Raw genomic sequence first — 22,280 nt, forward strand, 5'->3', positions numbered from 1 at the left:
CTCTCTCAGGCGAACAGAACAATCTGGCACCCACCTGCTTCTTGCACTGGCGTCGATCAAGTGTGTTGGCGATTTGCAGGCCCTTTCTGTTAGCCCTGCATGCCTTGAGTTTGGGCCAGGCGACTCTAGAGTCGTGCTGAAACCTAAGGTGGGCTACGTTCCCAAGGTGCTTTCTACACCTTTAAGGTCGCAGGTTATTTCACTCTCCGCGCTTCCCCCTATGCCGGGTGAACAGGAGCAGGAATTACTTTGCCCTCTCAGGGCACTGCGCGTTTATATCGAGCAATCACAACCCTTCCGGCAGTCTGATCAGCTCTTTGTTTGCTTTGGTGGCCGCACCAATGGGTTTCCGGTCTCAAAGCAACGTCTTTCACGTTGGATTGTCGACGCTATAACGGTCTGTTATTCCTCGGTGGGCACCCCTTGCCCCATAGGAGTAAGAGCCCACTCCACTAGGGGTATGGCCTCATCTTGTGCCTGGTCCAGTAGAGTTTCCATTAAAGACATTTGTGAGGCGGCCGGCTGGTCCTCGCCATCCACTTTTGCCAGATTTTATCAATTGGACATTCCGACCTTGCAAGCTCGGGTCCTCTCGGCGTAAATACGCGGCCATAATAGTTCTGCATTTTGCGCAAAACCCGGGAGTTTCTCCCTCTTAATGCACAGGGGTTACAGCGGTCGGCCTTCCTACTTGACATTCGGTCCCCTCGTAGTGTCCGGTCAAGTCCAGTCGTTTCCCCAGCAGTGGCACGGCGTGGTTGAATTCGTTCCCCCATACACAGTATGAGTGAAGTATCGAAAGGGAACTTACTCGATTACTAAACGTAACCTCGGTTACGTTTTGCCACTAGGCTGCGGCTCATTGTCGTCGCTTCAGTCGATATGGCCTGAGTGGCCTATGGCGAAATGCTCACTTATATAGGGCTTTACCCCGCCCATTTCGGCGGGAAAGTTCACGCTCTTTGTCGCCATAGACCGCGCAGCAAAGCCGCGCCGTCATTGGTTCAACGACTTGCAATGAGTGAACCAATGACGATGCAGCTGCACTGCGTTATTGAAAAGGCTTCAGTAGCGGGGAAAAAGGGAGACTTTTCCCCCATATGCAGCACTTGTTCCGTATCTCAGGGAACCGAGGTTACGTTTAGCCGCTTTGAAAGTCACTTCATCAGTATTTAACCACTTCATTTGAGAAAACTATCATCATAAACACAGAGAAACTCAAAGCTCTCAACAACCCGTCAAAATAAACGTTCGATTTAACTTGACAGAAACATATTAGTGTTGTACAGCAGAATTTAGATAAATTAATTCAATAATAAATTATTAAAACTATCTTTTTAAGGAATAATCTCAGTTTTTCTTCCATGTTTTAATTTTAACAGTAAAGCTCTGTTGTGCAGCACATTATTTGACAAAAAAATTTTAATTTCATGATTAAAAGATTAATAAAATGGTATGCGTTCATTTGATTGCCAGAAAAATTAAAATACGTAAACTGAAAAAAATACTTTTTTTAATTAATAAATTTTGTTGTTTTTAGAATTCAATCAATTAGACATGCTTTTTGATTATTAAAATGTGATTAAACCATTCAAATGGAATCCAGAAAAGTTAAAACAGAAAACAGAATTTGGTAAAAATAAAAAAGAATTTAAGGGAAAAGAATAAAATGTATATTATAGGGCCCTAAAAAATGTAATTTTTTGTTAAATTTTTAATAAATTGTTGGTAAATTGGATAAGTTTCAATTTTTCAATTAATTAGACATGCTTTTTGATTACCATTTAAAATGGTAAAAAAAAAAATAATAATAATAATAAATAAAAAAACCTAAAAAAAAAACGGAATCCAGAAAAATTAAAAACGGAAAAGACGGAATTTGGGGAAAAAATAAAATAAAACGGAATTTGGGGAAAAAAAATAAAACGGAATTTGGGGAAAAATAAAACGGATTTCATAGGGCCCTACATGAAAAACAGTTTTTGCATTGCCTTCCTTCTGATCCCAACATTAAGAAAGAGTGGATGAACTTTGTTTTTAATGAAGTTCCAGACAGCGTCAGTAAGAATTTCCTTTATTCCATTTTACCACGGATTCGTTTACAAAAAAGGCACAATTTGACGCATTTTCAGCAAGATTAAAACTAAAAGATGATGCTTTGCAGACTACATTGGATTTGATAATGCCGCACCATGTGGTACAGATCGCTTGATAAGTACTGTTATGCATTTTTAAATTGTGATTAAATTATATACAGAAAGCGATCAAAGAACACTCTTTATAATGGCTGAAGATTATAGTTTATCTGGACTCTTGCCAAAACACCCATTATGAATCTCTTTATTTACACCATGTTTGCATTGTTAGTAAGAGTGCAGTAACTAATTTCCAATGACATGATCACTGCCATCACATGATAACCAGGCTGTCAAGAGTAGATCTAAATATAGTGCTATAATCAACACTTTTCATGATTAGTTCATCTTGACAGCTGTAGGCCCTAATAATAAAAATGTGGTAAAGTTTTCGCAATGCGGGTTCAATCCCTAACCGCCTGGCAGCACCAGTTCCACATGTAAGACTTATTTCACATGCAAACATGTCAGCTAATCACAGCAGTGGGTGTTTACACAGAAGTTTCACAGCAGACACACCCCTTCAAACCGAGCGTTCAGACCAGAGGGCTAAAACCAGGGTAGAAAAATAGCTTTTTATTTCTAAATTATGACAATTTTTGATGTAAAAATCATATTAATCAAATATAAGTTCACCTCAGGATAATAATTAAAAAAAGTAAAAAATAATTAAAAAAAAAATGTGGTTCATGATTTGCATCATAATAATTTTTTTTAATCATTACATTTGCCTCTGTCGACAATTTTAGCTTTTTTAGCTTAATATTCCTTAACATTGTTGTGGTTTGAACATTCATTCATGCAATTATTACCATAAGTTTAAATTCTACTTAAATTAAGCTTATCATATCAATATATCTCACAATCTATTCCTACTTTTTAAAATCATTTTTGTAATCTAGATATAATTCACTTACATATTTAGTGCTTATTGCATCAAAGTCTTTAGTCATGATTGCATTTCCGTATACATAACTCACATATTTAGATTTAAATAGAACTCTTACCTGTTGGTATTGATCTACCAAGCAGTAAAACCAATCCAGCATAAAAAATAAGTTGATTCATATTTCAAGAGTTTGCTCCCAAACTTAATGTGAGAAAAAAAAATCCCTCTGAGAAACAACCTAACATGTAATGCTTTCTTAATGACTGATCATCTTCTGGTTGATTTAAATGGAAACTGACTGAGGACTGATATGTTTTAACATCAGACTAATACTGACCTTGAACTCCACCCACCAATAATTGTATTACTTATATAACAGGTTCTCAAAAAATACTGTTAAAAATAGCAAATAACTAGGTTAACTGTTATAATTGTACTGATACCATTGAACTGTCTGTCACGTTCCTACTACATTCTTTTGTGATTACTCTTTACTTACAGTAACATTAACCACTCCTTTACGGTAAGGAACAAAAAAGTGCCCTCCTAACCTAGACATGATGTTACATGTTTGGACATACACAGCATAAACATTAAATCTTTTTTTTTTTTTTTCCTCTGTCTTGTATGATATCTGATAAATCTCAATAATAATAACAATAATAATAATAATAAACAATTATTAGTAAGGAAAACCAATGCTATCAAATTAAACCATTGCAAAACAACTTGTGGAAAACAACTTGTATTTCTCCAGTTTATTTCCTGGTTTTGTGTGAATAGCAAATATGAATTCTTTCTATGTGTTTCTATATGAAATGAAATTAATGGAATGGTTCTATCTTTGCATTCCAGAAGTTCACCTGAAAGCATGAAAAGTTACGATGACTTAAACAATGTCAATTGTGCTATGCTGTTCCACAGAGAGAGAGATCAGGCTATTGCTTTCTGTTAGTGAAGAATGCATTTGATTATAAACAAGTTCTCCCAGTAATAAGCATTAATGGAATTTGCATATTATAAACTATCCAGCCAATCCCAGTGCCTAAAATGCTCCTGACTAAAGCTTATGAGCTCCTGACTCACAACATGAATAATAACAATAAAGATGACTATAAGGGTATATTAGCTATTGATAATATTATGTCTAGTAGTGTGTGCTCAAATTATGTCGTCTACCGCTTTAAATGCTCAACCGCTTTAAAGCAGGATGGATTCTGATCGGCTGTCAATGTTTTTTATCGTTCATCAACTGGAAAGAATCGTTCTGAAAGTTATTTGATTCTCTGTGTTGGTATTGTTATAGTAGTGGACTCTAGTACTCTTTTAAATTTAGAACGAGTTTTAAAACTAAAGCTTTATCTTTATCATTAAAGTTATCATCCTTTGGTGTGAACGGGACACCTAAACATCACATCACATCACATCACATCACATCACATCACAAATATTAAATTATAATACTGAATTATCTGAAATGAGAATGAAATGTTGTAGTTATAGTATAAATTAATATAATATATACTATAATATATTAGTTGCTCTGCCTGATGCCTATGATGTCACATGACTGAGGCACTCTTGAGGTGTTATGGACCATCAGGTTAGTCAGGTTAGATGCCATATTGAATTTCACCTAGGTTGGGAAGGTTACTTTTATAATGTATTTCACTACAGATTACAAAATACATGCTTTAAAAGGTAATTTGTAATGTATTTTGTTAGATTACACAAGTTTGTAACTTAATATAAATACTTTAGAATACTTTGGTATATTAATAAGGTAACATAAAGTGACCACCAAACATAGGACTTGTTTTTCCTCTGCATATTTTTTCTAACAACATGGCAGTATTATAGCTTCTGAAGGGCAGTACTAAATTAAAAAAAAAAAAAAAAAAAAGAAAAAAAAAAGTGATATTTAAACAAAATATTAATCAAAATATACACATCATCATCACCCTGTTCAAAGTTTACACCCCCTGCTCTTAATTGTTTCCTGCCCTCCTCAGGTCAAAGTTTTAACTAAATTGTCATATACAATATGCTAGTACAAGTATATAACAATTAGTTCAAACTTTAACCTATGGAGGGCAGTAATGCACTTAGCAGTGTCTACACTGCTGGAATTCTAGTAGAGAAGAAGAAGAAGAAGGCTAGTTCAAGATGAGCATTTATTGTTAAAACGTATATAATTTTAATTTTTTTTTTAGAAAATGAGTGATGGTTTCTCTAGATAAGATCCTGGGATCGTGTAGAATGCTTTGAAGCTGCAATGAAACTGTAATTTTGACCTTCAACCATTTGGAGGCCATTGTAGTCCACTATAAGGAGAAAAATCCTGGAATGTTTTCATCAAAAACCTTAATTTCTTTTTGACTGAAGAAAGGACATGGACAGCTTGGATGACATGGGGGTGAGTAAATTATCAGGAAATTTTAATTTGAAAGTGAACTAATCCTTTAACTGTTCAGGACAAACAAGGGAATCAAACTATCACAAGTTGTGGATCATTTGGATAATGACAGACAGTTAAGAGTCAATTTTTGAATGGGGAAAACATCTGTTACATGAAATAGCTTATTCAGGACAATACTAAAAAATAACATACAATTTTTATGATCCCTCTTATTTTGTTAAAATTATTAAAATTTTGCATGTTCTGAAAGGGGTATGAATATGAGCAGAACTGTAGCTTAGGATGCTTTTGCAGTGTCAGAGTCAGAGAATCACAAACTGCTGTTTACATTAATTGCCCGTTACAGTTTACATTATTGTTTAAATGTTAAATAAATGACATTAAAATTCAAAGTAATCACTTTGATAATCTAAAATACTTTTCGGATGTAACTGTAATTTGACCGCCATTTAAAATTTAACTGTAATGAAATACAGTTACTCATATTTTGTATTTTAAATAAATAAGTTCCTGTTTGTTCTTGTTTTCCCAGTCCTGCCTGAACTGTTTTTGTAGTTTGTTTTTTGTGTGTTAAAGGAATAACTTTTATTTTGAAAAAGTCTACCTAAGTGCGTTACTTTTATTTTGAAAACTTTGAGACCTGATGCTTTTTTTTTATCACCGACTTTAATTTTGAAAACAAGACAACAACAAAAAAACTTTTCTGTAGTGTGTTTCTTGTTTGACTAATGATCCGTTCAAGCGAACAGACTACATTCTAAATAGCTGTGTTTTAATGCAATTTTGAGGATTTCTTTATTTTTATTTTTAAATCGAATCTTTAGGGATGTCCAAAAATGGTTAAAGTAAAGTCATTTTCCGGTTTGCTTCCGGTTTCCACGTCTCGCGTTTGGCATAAGCACATTTACAGCTGCTATTTCTGCTTAAATTCAGACAGTTTTGCCTTCTACAGTTTGTGTCGGGTTTTCAGCAAATATGTGAAAGGTTAACAGATGATCTAATTACTTACTTAATCAGTTAATTTTCCTCTATTTAATATCCGTGTTAATACTGGGTTATATTTCTGCACACATTAGTGTAAAAATGTGGTGAGACACTGATAATGGAGAGAGATTTACTCAGACAATCTGTGTCGTATCATGGTGAAAACCTTTTGTCACTGTTAAAATGTGAACAGAATGAAAACCCAGACTTTAAACATGTGGCGGCTGATCTCGCCAAAACTATTATCCAAAGGTAAGAGGCGTTTTTATAATCGTTGTGCATGGTTAATTTGATCCCTTATATCATGTTTGTGTTGAGAAGCCCCTTTAAATTGCTCGTAAAAAATACTTAAATTAATAGTTATTCTGTCTAAAATGAATAATTATGATAATGCTCTTTAATCAATTTCAAACGTGTATCCCATGTATTTTTCCCCTGAGGAACGCAAATTAAGACAATTAACAACGTCCGCGCTATTCTTTTCCGTACAAGTGAATTACTTGGAGCTGTCGATCTCCAAAATGTTTAAAAGTAACATTAAAGTAGTCCATACGACTTGCATTATTACAATACAGATCTTAAGTAAAAAAACAAAACAAAACTTGTCAAATCATATTTGAGTAAAAAAAAAAGTCGACATTATGACATATAAAGTCATAATTATGTTATAGAAAGTCATTTCGACCATTGTATCTCATAATTTCGACTTTTGAATCCAATAATTATGACTTTTAGGGTTCACCCAAAAAATTATTTAATTATTTGGAGAATGATTTTTTTTTTAAAGTTTTTAAGAATCTCATCGAGTCAGTTTGTAATAATTTTGACTAGTATGTTATTTCGACTTTTTATATCATGTATCTGAAGTATGACTTGGTATTATAATTTACCAAAGCATGATTTTTTTTTTTCTTATGTGCCAGAAATGGGCTTCCATACACATCTGATGTCAGGCAAATTCAGAAAGTGTGCACACAAAATATTGCGCACACACACAAATATATATAAGCAACATCTCTGATTGGTGGATGTTGTTCTTGGTTTTTATAACAGGGATAAAGAAGAGCTAAGTCCTGTTCTGGAGCAGTTCATAGCAAGAAAAGCTGATCTTCTGTTTGCAACATCATGGAAATCATCTACGCCAGCAGATGAATGGCAGGAGGAATCTGGAGGTGGACTGCCATTATTACCTTCAAATGAAATTCAAAATCTTATGTCTGTTAAAGGAATAGTTCACTCTCAAATTACAATTCCCTGATAATTTACTCACCCCCATGTCACCCAAGATGTTCATGTCCTTCTCTCTTCAGTTGAAAAGAAATTAAGGTTTTTGATGAAAACATTCCAGGATTTTTCTCCATATAGTGGACTTCAATGGCCTCCAAACGGTTGAACGTCAAAATTACAGTTTCAGTGCAGCTTCAAAGCATTCTACACGATCCCAGACGAGGAATTATCTAGAGAAATCACTCATTTTCAAAAAACAAAACAAAAACAATTATGTGCGTTTTAACCATAAATGCTCATTTTGAACTAGCTCTCTTCTTTTTCTTCTCTATTTGAATTCCAGCAGTGTAGACACTGCTAAGTGTATTACTGCCCTCCACAGGTCAAAGTTTGAACTAATTGTTATATACTTGCACTAGCATATTGTATATGACAATTTAGTTCAAACTTTGACCTGTGGAGGGCAGTAATACACTTAGCAGTGTCTACACTGCTGGAATTCAAATAGAGAAGAAGAAGAGAGCTAGTTCAATATATGCATTTATGGTTAAAACGTATATTATTTATTTATTAAAATGAGTGATGGTTTCTCTAGATAAGACCCTTATTTCTCATCTGGGATTGCGTAGAACGTTTTCAAGCTGCACTGAAACTGTAATTTTGACCTTAAACCGTTTGGAGGCCATTGAAGTCCACTATATGGAGAAAAATCCTGGAATGTTTTCATCAAAAACCTTAATTTCTTTTCGACTGAAGAAAGAAAGACATGGACAACTTGGATGACATGGGGGTGAGTAAATTATCAGGAAATTTTAATTTGAAAGTGAACTAATTCTTTAAAGCATTATTTCTCTCAGAAAGTTTGACTCAACCCTCTATGCACACCTTGGCAATAGAATCACTGTTGGCTAGTAGTAGTAGTTTACTCGCCAGACTGATATACTGTTATTCATATACAGTACGCGTACATTCTTAACATCAGTCAATCAAACATTGTATTATGATATAATAATTAAGCTTTATTGAAAGAACTTAAGTAAATAGAACTAAAATTGGTAACCATGTATGAATGCATATTTGTCATTTTAACTGAACTTAGGACTGGTGGTGGTGCTTAAGATATTGTTGGTCATTCAGTGTTTCTGTTAAAAAAATAGATAAAAGTAATTATTAAAAGATAATAAAACCACTACTAGTTCTACTAATAACAATAAAAACTGCACTAAGGATTGATGAGCAGCTGGGTTCATGAATTTTAATTATGTTGTCAGCGTTCGCTCAAGCTTGATTTGCTGAAATCAAAACAGGGACTGTAATAGATGAGCGCCAGCCAATGAAATTGCCGTTTGCGCATTAGTTCCACCCACTACCAGAGAAACCAGCATCTCTTTTGCTTGTTGTTATTAAAAGCTGAATAATTACAAATTCTATAATATTTTGAAAGGAAAATACAAAGAATATCGTTTACATCTAGCGTGTCGATTCTGCGTGATGTGTAAGACAAACTCTCTACGTGTGTTTGTGTGAGAAACAGCGCGCTCAGCAAAGCGGTGGCGAGTCATGCACCTTCACACAAGAGTTTTGGGATGTCAAATATAGGTATGCTGCACATCCATTGAGCTGAAATGAAATAGTACAGATCGCTTGACGGAGAGCGAAACTCTCAAGCACTCAGTCAGAGTGTTCAGTGAGTAAAAATATATCTATGCTAAACTTATATTTAGCTTCTAACACATACACTGGCAAGTAAAATCTAAGAATTTATTAGCCAATGGCTAGTGATTGACATTGTTATATTCCATTGTTGCTTGACAGTCCCAGTCCCCATTCACTTTAATTGAATGGAAATGAGCAACCAGTATATTCTTCTAAAATTCTACTTTTGTGATTCACACAAACTCTTCTTCTAATGCACACACTGACTATGTTGTTGTTTCAGAGGCGTACGCCATCATGCCCCCATTGGAGCAGTTCATGGAGGTGTCGTTTGAAGAGAGACGTGAGCTCTTCTACAGGGATGTGGAGCGTGGAGACATGGTTATCGGAAGGATCAATTCAGTTCGAGACTTCGGTTTATTTGTAACTCTTCTCTGCACTGCTGGTGGACTGGAGAGGGATATCGAGGATCTTGAGATAAAGGTTGGGTTGATTTATTTTTCCCTTCTCTGGAGTGTGTAATTCTACACTACTAATGGCTGGCATCATTTACAGAATTGAAATATAATTAATTATAGCTTTTTAAATTTTCATATTATATTTAATTTTGTTGTCTTTTTAATGATAATTTTGTATATCTTTTTTTTTAATTTTTTATTTCATATAATGATTGTATGGAAGCTTGTTTCCACCACAGAATAAAAAAGGTCATTGCGACTTTTTATATCACAATTCTGAATTTTTTCTTGCGATTAATAATTGTAATTTTTAATTTTTGTAAATTAATCGCATACATAATTTTTGCTGTGAAAGTATTAAATATTTCAATTTAAATGAATCAATGCAGGGTTTTTCCTGGGTCAAAAGTGGTCTTCGGTGGTGACAGACATGGTCATCCACACAAACAGTAAAAAGTGCCCTACCCCTATTATTAAGGCTAATTTTACTAACCACTCTTGCTAAATGGGGTAAGCACACTTATGTTCTCATTTTAGAGTTGTTCGAGTAAATGATTCATTATAGACCGTGTGGACAGATCAGTTGTTGTCATGATTCATTAAAATGAATCTGTTCAAATGAGTCATTAGGTCGCAAATTGGACATTAGCGGACGTTGACGCGTTGCGTGCGAATCGCGACTGTTATTAGGACATCGCAAAAGATTTGCCAACACAAACACTTCACCACTGGATAGGATTTTCTTTTTGTTCACTGAAAGTGTGGTTTATGTCAGCTGCACGTGCAGGGTGTGTGTCAGAGAAGATGAGGTGACGTTCTTTTGAGCACTATTTACACCCAGCGGTTATTCAGCAAAACATTCTCCGAATGCGCCTCGTGAAACATGGATTCGGTCTTCTGAACTTTTAGCATTGTGTCAGTTGATTTAGATTATTATGTGTGAGGTAGAGAGAGTGCAAAGACGGTGTTTACTTTGAAGACAGAGAGAGCTTGCGCGCACGAGGGAGGAGCTCTGCTCGTTCTGTCCGTCAGCGCAGCAGTTGTCTCCCTCCTTCATTTTACAGTCGAATGGTGGCTAGAGCGGCTGAAGGTTCAAAGGTCAATACGGAATGGATTAATCTGCGTTATTTTTTTATTTTGACAGCCCTAAATATAATATAAATAATATTAATATAAACTCTCAAATTGGGTTGTCAATAGTGATGTCAGTTTACACAAAGTCCCATGATCGATCATCATTTAAATTAAATCAATTAATCGTTAACCGTAATACTGAAAGATGCATCTCCTGCAGTGGCATAAAGTCACTTTCATGACAGGATGCTCAAATGAATGAAAAGGTTCTTCATTCGATAATTCACGTTTCTCTCCATTTGCAAACAGTTTCAGTTACTTTGGAATATGGAGAGAAAACATAAAAGATTCTCTGTACTGCTTGTGTCCCATAGCCCTATCAAAGTGCAGAGCCTGATATATGATGAATTGTCTTTGTGGGGAAATATAATTTAACTCGACTTAGTTGTCATGCACGAGACACTACAAAAGAAGCAAACCACGAGCTCAATGATCATACATGTCTGTCTAGCGTGCGTTTTCATTAAAAAAACAATGGAAAAGTAGCGCATTGGAATGGAAAAGTGCGTTCTGTGTGAACAGTAACTTATTTGTTCATTAATGACGTCATCATCGAATAATCGGTCAACTCGATTTTAATCACATAAATATTGAATTTAAAAAATCTGAAGTCATTCAACCCCTGTTGCTTATTTTATAATTGTGACTTTTTTGGATATAAACTCGTAATTGCGAGTTATACATTTAGAATTGCAAGATAAAAAGTTGCAGTTGCCGGTTTTATTTTTCTATTCCATGTCAGAAACAAGCTTCCATATGATTAAGGTCAAAATGTAAGTAAAATGTTATTACCTTGTACTTGAGTCTTTAAATGGAAACTTTTCAAACCCTTATGAAACCAACATGAATACTCAGTTAATTTCTAAGAAATCAAAATGTAATTCTAAAAATAAATGTTATCTATCAAAAGGCCCTCTGTCCAATAAGAGATGTACCTTCGACTGGAAATCATGACGATCCTTTGTCTTATTACCAAATTGGGGATTTAATCAGAGGTATTTATTTATTTATTTATTTTTAATATATATATATAATATTTTTTTTTTTTTTTTTTTTTTTTTTTTAAAAAGGAAAATCAATACGTTAATATATGAAATGATTATTAGACTGGATAAAGTGATGTTTTATGCCACAGCTGGGGTGAAAGACATTGACCGCTACCATGAGAAGTTGACATTATCACTGTATTCATCTTCGCTGGCTCCTCACTTGAATAAAGTCAAACTGGGTGTCATATCCAAAGAAGATCTTCCTCTTCATTATACGTATGTTGACTCAAGAAAGTGAACATTTACCCGTTTATCTCAGACTTCCTGTTGTTTATTGTTACTTTCACTCTTTCAGCCGGGGCGAAAACGTGGCCACAGATAGCAGCGAGACTTATGAGAAGCTTTTGGACAGCTCGCTTGGTTTGTCCAACCCCTTAAATGTGGACTACCTCCTGGGAAAGCTGGGAATAAGTGGTACACAAACTCCTTCGCTAATGAGGGGGTTACAGAGGTAAATTCTAGCTTATACACTTTTGTCATTTCCAGTTTTGTTGCTGTTTTTTCAGTTAAACAGATTTTTTCTTATATATACAGTAAGCACTTCAAAGAAGATGATTTTGCAATGGCTATTCGGAAGAAGCAATCTGTTTCCTGGGCTTTGAAATGGTTTGTTTTTACCAAATTGTTGATACTGTCCTTACTGCAGTACCACTAGTACTGACCGCTTTGTTTCTTCAAATCTTTATAGTGTTAAAACTGGTGTTGACCATTTCAAATCGGGTCGTCATGTGGAAGCAATGAATGAGTACAACAAGGCCTTAGAGATCGACACAAACAATGTGGAGGCGCTTGTGGCACGTGGAGCTCTGTAAGTCACAATAGTCGCATTAATATAAAGAGTAATATTTTCATGTAATATTTGCAATTGTTGTTCTGGCTCATGTTACATAATTACTGTACCTGTTTTTATTTTATTGTAGATATGCAACCAAAGGAAGCTTGATGAAAGCTATCGATGATTTTGAACTGGCCTTGGAGAACTGCCCCACACACAGAAATGCTAAAAAATACCTCTGCCAGACGCTAGTGGAAAGAGGAGGACAGTATGTCATCAAGAAACAGTGTTACTTTCTCTAGTTTTTCAGAGGAAAAAAACAAAACAATACACCATGAGAGGTTATGCGTTATAGCAGTGATTCTCAAAATCTGGTAGATTTTTTCTAGGTGACATAGGGGGTACGTGAACAAGTTGAAAATGGGTTTTTCCATTCATTTAATTTTACCCCTCTTTTAAAATTAAATTAAACCCGAGCATGTATTTCTAACAGGCAAAAATGTCATAAATACATGACATCCAATCAAAACACCTCATCTTTTGCTATCAAAACTGTCTGCACCCACACAAGCAGCATGCATATGATAGATTGTGTGTAGAGTATTCTGTCTTAGCAAATTGCGCTACATTACTGCTGTTCTCTACAATGTACCTTTGTAAAAGGTGGGATTTAGCACTTATTAGCATGAAGAACAAAACTGTGCATAGATATCGATTTAAGACTCAAACATGTTTTTAATGTTGATAATATATTTTACAAGCAAGAATGCAATTTTTTCCCAAATAGCCACACAATTAGAGACTTGACATTGATTTTCATACCAGTTCAACAAACAAAAGGGTAATATTAAGTGATGTACATGTTAAACACAGTATTGTTAGTGTTGTTTGCTCAATTTTGCAACAAAATAATAGTTCCACTGAAAGCCACAGCGGAACTGCAACAGTGGTGTTTCGTGAATGATTCATGAAGCGTTGAATGAATCACTCGCCGACAGATTTTGCGAAATCAGTGACAAATGCCGAAATCAGAGGCAAATCGTTGCTTGTTTACGCGAATGACTATCACGCAGTGTGAATTATCAAAGACGTGATCTTAGAGAATCGACGATGTGGTGTTGATGCTCGTGAGATATTTGGCATGCTAAATATCTGGACCAGTCTGCGATTCATTATCCTGCTGTGAAATGTTCTACCGGAATATGACGTCTGCAATGACCTACAGCCAATGAGAGAGCAGGATACAGGGCAGCGGCAAGTTCGGGGAGAACATAATCTTTTTTTCTCTTTTTGCTGCAAGTTAACACAGACAATTTGGATCGCAAGCTTTTGCGAGCTAACATTTTTAATAATTTTAGTCTTGCGCGAGAACAGTCTTACACGTGACCTTGCGTTATTTCCTTATTGCGCGTGTGTTTGCTTGTGAAAAGTACTTTGTGGACCAGACAGAGTTGTCGCAGATTCTTCCTATTGTAAAGTCAAGCAATGTGAAACCCCTGTCGCCAATCCATCATGCAATATGCGCACAACAGAGACTGAATGATACGCCAGTGTGAAAAGAACAGTGATCATACAACTTTGAAAATCGTGCAGTGTGAACTCGGCATAAGTGGAAGAGAAAACGCAAAGATGTTAAATGCTTTAGGGGGTACACCACTATAAAATTTTGGGAATCACTGCATTACAGTGATTTTACCATGATCTAAGCTGCATTTACACTGCAAAACTTTGATCAGATTCAATCTTTTGGCACACAATTTTTGCACGGTCTGCCTGTTTAAATATAAAAGTCATGACTAACTTTGTTTACATTAAGACGCACTATGCTGTCAGTCAGCACTTTCAAGCCATAGTCCTCATTTACATCACTAAACAGCATTTATTTTATGTTCTTAATCTCGAGACATCATGCATTTAATTCTTCAGAGATAGTGGCAGCTCCCTCTATGATTCACCTGTATGAATTCCCATGCATTTGCTACCTGAGCACCTGAAAATCATTTGAGACAAGATCCAACCTGTTTGTGGTGTAACATTAACCGCATTTACATGCACGCCACAGCTAAAGTGATTATTCCGGTTATGTTTTTATTTGTGTGTTATGCTTTTTTCTGGAAATCCCAGAGATGCTCACTCATTCCACCTGTTTTATATTAAACCTTGTGATGTAATTGCAGACATCGAACCTAGAATATCATAGAGACTTGAGTTGGGCTCATCTGACTTTGGTATTGGTATGTGACTAGAGATGATAGACCTGCAAAGCGTTTTGTTGTAAAGAAATAGTACAGGTTAGTCATACACAAATATAATTTTAATAATGTACGATGCTCTGTGTGTGTTGTCAGAGCATGAGAGCGGAGCGTGAGCTCAAACCAGAATACCCTTTGTGACGTGCCGGATTGAAAATGTGAATGATATGTGAAAAGTTTTTTTCTTTTTTCTTTTTCTAGTCAATTAGTAGATGTTAATTTTAGCCATTAGTTGACTAATCACATTTATATTAGTTTAATTTCTTAAATACTGGAGAGAATAAACCATAATAAAGAGCGTTTACGTAATATAGGCTATATAGCATTCAAGCGCACATATAAAGCTTGCCATAAAGAACCGGCAAAAGTAATGATTATGAATGTGACAAAAACAGCAAGGAGACAATTTAATTGTTTATTAATGAACTAATGATTTCTGAATCAGTGTCGGCTGCAAAGATTAAGTTGACATTGCAGACTCTCATCATCTCTGCATAATAGACACGCCTGGAGAGAATGCACATTTCATTCGGATTACATAATCAGAGAGTAGCCTATTTCTGTTAGTTTTGAATTATTTAGTTTAAAAGACATTTCCAGTTCACGTGCAAGTGATCGCGCCGGCACCTCCATGTCATGATTATATTGTCTGCTGTATTTGCTGCTTTATTAAATCCAGGCAATTGGTTGATGAAACATTGATAAAAATTAAGATACAATTTTTACAAAACGAAATTCACTTAAAAGAAAGGCTTTCTACAAAACTTAATGAAGTGGTCAAAATCATGTCTGACCCATCCTTTTTTTCTGATATATTGTGCATCTTATGATGTATTCTATCTTACTCATGCTGTTCACTTTTCATAATCAAATAGATGAATTTAAAACATAACATAGGCCTATTTAAACATAAATATGAAACTATGTTTTCTTTAATGGCTACCAACACATAGTACAGTACAGATAAATTTCATGTCGTGAGGAAGAGCAGATCATGAGTCAAGAGTCGGATCATGCATAATTTATTTTTAGACTTCTATTTAATATTGGGGGCATCCAAGTTATTTGACACATTTGAATTTTTTTAAAAGTAACACAATAGTTACTTTCCCTGGTAATTAGTTACTTTTATAATGATGTAACTCCGTTACTATTTGTGAGAAGTAACTAGTAACTATGACTAATTACTTTTTTTAAAGTAACGTGCCCAACACTCGCAGCCACCCAAAAAACCCTAGCAGTTGCCTATAATTTGTGCCCTATCTAGTGACCTGAATGCCACATAGACTTGGATGTGGGCTCTTAAGAAAACTTAAGGCCCCAATATACTCACAGCGAAGTTCTTTTTCGTTCTTCATTTAGGGGTAAAAATTAGTTTGAAAAACCTTTGAAGCAGTATACTGTTGGTGAACATCTAGACACTGCCCACGCTGCTGAGAGTGGCGTTTACATGAATATGTAATATGAATATGTGCTGCACGCTTTCATTTAAGTAACAAAATAAACGCACAACAAAATGACAGTGGTGAGAAAACAGCAGTTAAGAAAGCATCTGATCAGCAATGTGGATGTTTGCACCAGCTCTGCAATTCAGCACTCCAGTCATGTTTATTTCTAAAGCACTTCATACAATAGATTGTTTAAAAGCAGCTTTACAGTATTAAACATATATGGGAAAAAAACAACATAAAAAAAAAAAAACGTATGAGCGTCGCTTTCACTTAGAATTATACTTAAATTTCTGCTATAAAGCAGCTCTCAAATGTTGTTCACTCGTGGACATCTGACCTTAACAGACACAACAGATGAAATGAACTAGAGACGATTCCCATTTCAAAGAAGGGGGAGCCTCAGAGCCACACCCAACTATTACATCATCACCATGGACCAATGGTAGTTTGAAGGCGTTTACCAGCCGGAGTGAACTTTGTGGAAAGTTCGCTTTGCAAGCTGTTTTGAACTCAAACTGAACTTCGTTTTGTCCTGATTTTGTTCAAAATGACGTCACACCAGTTTGTTTCGCTTGAAGTATATTGGGGACTTTAATATTATTAGCAACTGAATAGTAATGCATTAGAAGTTACCAAAACCCCATACTAGCCACTTAGCAATGCCCTAACAACAGCAACACTCTGTAATTTATGAACATTTACCATAAACGTATAATTTGCCAAATATCAACAGACATTGTAGAAAGGAAAACTCACTACATTATCAAATTCATCTGTTGTGTGGATGTGTGTGTATATAGGCTTTTACAACACCTTTGCATTGTTTTTTTGTTTCATAATAATTTTAAAATTAACTCTTGTGTTTTGATGGTGCTCTGATCTTTTCTGCATAGACTTGAAGAGGAAGAAAAGTTGGTGACCGCTGAGGGTCTCTACAAAAGAGCCATGGTGTTAGACGACACGTTTCAAGAGGCAGCAGAAGCTCTGGAGAAACTTCAGATACGCATCCAGGTGAGCTGGATAATCCTGCCTGTCATAAATACATGATTAGCTCCCACTGCAAATTTAATCGGACAATTAACTTCCAGTGTTTAAGGTACATAGATATGTCATGTGTTAAGACACGCATTCCTTTTTTTCCCCGTTATCAAAGACAAACTTGCATGATGTTTATTTTAACTGATAAGTATTGAAGTACTGATGAAGTATTTTTGTCATTTATGTGTCTATCTGATCTTGGACCTGTGAAACCTGACTGATGGGACCTTTAACCCTGATTGCACTGGGTTGACATAAATGCCCCATGTGAACATAAAACCCCACCACCTTTGGTTTGTATTCTGTTCCTGGTACTACGGTAACTGCATCTTATGATCATTGCTAAATATAAAATGTTTTCTCGCTTTTTGTCATTGCTTAACATCCTGACGGCAAATACTTCGCTTGGGGTGTGAAAATGGCACTTGTGTGAAATTGCTCATCCTTTGTGCTGCACGCATTCATGCTTGATGGATTTCCTGAAAATTTTTAAAATTTTACCTTGTCAATGAACTGCTTTAAAGAAATCCCTTAAATTGAAAGAACAGGAAGCTGCCAAAGAGCAGGAAAAAACTAAGACCGGGGAGACAAGTGCAGAGAAATTGCGTAAAATCCTAAAAGAAGAGAAAAGGTAACGTCAACACCACCATATTAATTTGTTTTTATTCCTGTTAAGCACATATTTGGTCACGTACACACTGCAGCTAAATACAGTTGTTCTGTACACAGTTAATGTATTTACCAAAATTAGGAAGCAAAGGCCTGTTCACACCAAGGAGAGTAAATATTAAATTTTAGTAATCATTCTAATTTGGTAAGAATAGTGAAGTCCACACTAAAACTATAACAATACAGAGGAACAATTGTTGGAATCAATTTGAGAACATTTTTTTTTCTAGTTGATGAATTATAAAGAACATTGAAAGCCAATCAGAATCCATCCCACTTTAAAAAGTGTGATCATATAAAGCAGCAGATAACATAAACGCTTATAATAAACAGAACGTTATTGTGCGTTGATGTGGATGCTAATATATTTAGCATTATATTTCTCGTTCTTGGTGTCATCCTGCCTTAACTGCTGAATTTACATTAAATCTGCATTGTGGTTTCTTATGCACAGTGGCAAGGCGGGAAACAATGGACAGACAGATCGGAATTTTGATCATTTTAAAACTATAATTTAGGTCATTCAGTCCAGCTTTTAAATTGGGGCTGGGCAATATACTGAATATTCAGAATATTTTTGCATGATTTTTTCTTGTGATTATAAATTTAAGCAACATTATAAATACCATGATGATTTTAATGCACTTATTTTTGTTTTTTAAAGGTGCCCTCGAATGAAAAATGTAATTTATCTTGGCATAGTTGAAAAACAAGAGTTCAGTACATGGAAAAGACATACAGTGAGTCTTAAACTCCATTGTTTCCTTCTTATATAAATCTCATTTGTTTAAAAGACCTCCGATGAACAGGCGAATCTCAACATAACACTGTTACGTAACAGTCGGGGTGTACGCCCCCAATATTTCCATATGCCAGCCCATGTTCCCAACATTATGAAAGGCATTAGACAAGGGCAGCCAGTATTAATGTCTGGAGCAGCACAGGTGAATCAACAGACTAGGTAAGCAAGAACAATAGCGAAAAATGGCAGATGGAGCAATAATAACTGACATGATTCATGATAACATGATATTTTTAGTGATATTTGTAAACTGTCTTTCTAAATGTTTCGTTAGCATGTTGCTAATGTACTGTTAAATGTGGTTAAAGTTACAATCGTTTCTTACTGTATTCACGGAGACAAGAGCCGTCGCTATTTTCATTATTAAACACCTGCAGTCTGTATAATTCATAAACACCACTTCATTCTTTATAAATCTCTCCAACAGTGTAGCATTAGCCGTTAGCCATGGAGGACAGCCTCAAATTCATTCAGAATCAAATGTAAACAAGTAACAGTATACAATACTCAAATAATCCGACGCATACATGTTATGTTTCATGAAGATTGTGTCATTAGAGTGATTTAACAATCCCATCTTGTCTTAATACTCTGAAATTTTTCTGATTTGCAAAATCAGGATTTGAGTTGGTAAGTTTAATTTATGTAAATCAGTTCTGATGATTCAGTGTATCAAGCAGAACTCTGATTTATCAATTTGTTTATGTCAATACATAAAACTGTTGATGGAGTCCAGTATACACTGATGAGCCAAAACATTATGACAACCTGCCAAATATGCTGTTGGTTATTTGCATGTTGTTAAAACTGTGCAGACCCACAAATGCACTCCACAAAAGCCCCGAAGGTGTCCTGTAGTTTCAGGCACCAAGCCATTAGCAGCAGTTCCTTCTGGTCTAAGGTGGAGCCGCAATGAATTAGACTTGTTTGTCCAGTACATCCCACATGTTCAATCAGATTGAGATCTGAGGAATTTGGAGGCCAGGGTAACAACTTGAACTCTTCATCATGTTGCTCAAAATCATTCCTGAACAATGCGTCCATTGTGGCATTGTGCAAAATCCTGCTGAAAGAGGCCACTTCCACCAGGTCAGTGATGTTTAGGTAGGTGGCATGAATGTCCACATTGGCTCATCGGACCAGTCAACTTTCTTCCATTGCTCCAAGGGCAAGGTTGTAGGTGCTTTTGGCTGTGGACAGGGGTCATCATAGGCACTCAGACCAGTGGCTACACAGCCCCATATGCATCAGGGTGAAATGCACTGTGTGTTGTGACACATTCTCCCATAACTATCAAATTTTGTGTGACCTGTGCCACAAAAGGCTTCCCGTCAGTCCAGACAGGGTAGCCTTTGTTTTCCTTGCACATCAGACGAGTTAGGAGGCCAACACCCTGTCAGTTGCTTGTGATTAGTAAATGTTTTCTTCAAGAAATGATTGTTCTCTTATCTTCTAATCTACCCAGACCTTGACTTGTGGCCTTGTTAGGAGATAATCAATGAAATTTGGTTCACCTATCAGTGGTCATAATGTTTTTGCTCAGTATTAGGATTAGTGATGCCACAAAAGTTCTGAAACCAAAAAAAAGTTGTCTGAACAAAAACAAAAATGCAACAATTTTTTTTCCATCATCAATTTAGTGCTTTTCCACAGTTTTCCATGACCAAAAATGGTGCAATATCTAAAATGTATATACATGATACATGTATTGAATATTATCAAAAGTTAAAAATATGAACATTATTAAACTGTATCTCCTAGCCCTGATTTAAAAATGGATTGTTACTCTCAAAACTTTGCATTGTGTATGTGACCATTGAAATGGTATTTTAGTATTTCTTCCATCAAAACAAGGTAAGAACTCTTTTGTGTTTTCCTCTTTTAATCATTGTTGATGTCCCATGCAAGTTTCAGTATTATGTTTGCTTCCATATAGAATGAAGAAAAAAAGGAAGCGGTCGACCTCTTCCTCTACATCCTCAGATACGTCTTCAACTACAAGTGACGACTCTCCTTCAACAAGTCGTAAAAAATCTAAGAAACGGAAACACAAACATCGGCGCTCGTCTCGCGGCAGTAAGAAACACAAGCGACGAGTGTCGTCTTGTAGTGATAAAACAGCGGAGGACGACTGGTTTCCTGCTCCTGCTAACACCTCCGCCTCATACATCAATCAGAAGCAATCCATAACCAAGCTCATCAGCGAAGGAGAACAGTCCTGGGGCAAAAGCCAACATGAAGACAGCAGAGGTAGGTTGGAAGATGTTATCGACAGAAGTCCGGACAATGCCAAATATGGGTCTAGACTCGGAGGTCCCGATGTAAACTGTGAGGTTTACAGGACTCAGAGCACCTTAGAACGTGCCAGAAGCAGGAAGGATTCTTCCTCCTCAAACCAATCTGAATATTCTCACAAATCTGATCGGTACTCTAAGGAATATTCCTCACAAGGCAGAAAACGTAGTGAATCGGAACGAGGCAGGAATGAGAAGATGGATAGAGCAGAGAGAAATAGTCGTGATCAAGATGGACGAAAGTCTTCAGTTGGAACCCTAAAAAAAGAACTTCCTTCCAATTTGTTGGACATTTTTAGTCAAATCGCTGAATTTGAGAAGGAAAAACAGCAGAAGTAAAAGTCTCTCTTTAGGGTTCAAGTCCCATTTTCTTACCGATCTCTCAGATGTGGTAAGATTAACACTAGTACTAGCAGGTTTAAGCGTCAATTATAGTGATTTAACTGTATGATAGATTATGATAAATTGATCAAATCTGTTTATTTTCCTAATTTCATGTTAGATATATTTGCTTTAGGGGAAGTAGCCTGTAAAAAAAAATTGAGCAATGGCCAAAATTTGTGGTGCGAATGATGCCTCGGTATTAAAAAATTGCCTTCAGTGTAATTTCAGTGTTCAAATAAATGAATGTAATGGTAAAATAAGTGCTAATGTGTAGTTTCTGCTGTAATATTAAAGGTATAAACTGCCCATTGGAGCCGGGGGGTCAGGGTTTGACTGGACATTCCTGGTTATTCAAGCATGATGCTCTCAGCTAATAATGGTTTCCTATGGGATGCAAAGTGGAGGGGGGAGGAGGGGGAATGGGGTTCAGAAAGCCAAATTATCAATTGAGTCATATTGAAGTTTTAGGACTTTGCACACTAAAATGTAATGCAGACTTTCAAAAATATGCTCTGGTCAAGCTAAAACACTTGAAATCTTTTTTTTACTCAATGGCATTTGACAGTTAACTTGCACGTGTGTCAACTTAAGGTTAATTTTATTGCTCTTTTTGGTGAACTATGTACATTTTAAAACACAATGAAATGCATTGAACTAATACAAA

General features: G+C 35.8%; 1 protein-coding gene across 2 annotated transcripts; it reads left to right on the forward strand.

Annotated features, from left to right (window-relative positions):
* Window positions 1-6,132: 6,132 nt before the first annotated feature.
* ttc14 (tetratricopeptide repeat domain 14) lies at window positions 6,133-21,979 on the forward strand. Of its 2 annotated transcripts, XM_067395830.1 has the most exons (13): window positions 6,134-6,427; window positions 6,621-6,679; window positions 7,481-7,599; window positions 9,594-9,793; window positions 11,813-11,897; window positions 12,038-12,167; window positions 12,247-12,402; window positions 12,486-12,557; window positions 12,640-12,759; window positions 12,872-12,994; window positions 17,323-17,440; window positions 17,992-18,098; window positions 20,875-21,978. In XM_067395830.1, the coding sequence occupies exons 4-13, from the start codon at window positions 9,608-9,610 to the stop codon at window positions 21,569-21,571; spliced, it is 1,794 nt and encodes a 597-aa protein (XP_067251931.1). In that variant the 5' UTR covers window positions 6,134-6,427; window positions 6,621-6,679; window positions 7,481-7,599; window positions 9,594-9,607; the 3' UTR covers window positions 21,572-21,978. The 2 variants fall into 2 exon arrangements, with proteins under 2 accessions (XP_067251930.1, XP_067251931.1); XM_067395829.1 differs by having other exon boundaries at window positions 6,133-6,679; window positions 20,875-21,979.
* Window positions 21,980-22,280: the final 301 nt, after the last annotated feature.

This window comes from Chanodichthys erythropterus, chromosome 10 (assembly GCF_024489055.1).
Source record: "Chanodichthys erythropterus isolate Z2021 chromosome 10, ASM2448905v1, whole genome shotgun sequence".
In the NCBI taxonomy this organism is placed as follows: Eukaryota; Metazoa; Chordata; class Actinopteri; order Cypriniformes; family Xenocyprididae; genus Chanodichthys; species Chanodichthys erythropterus.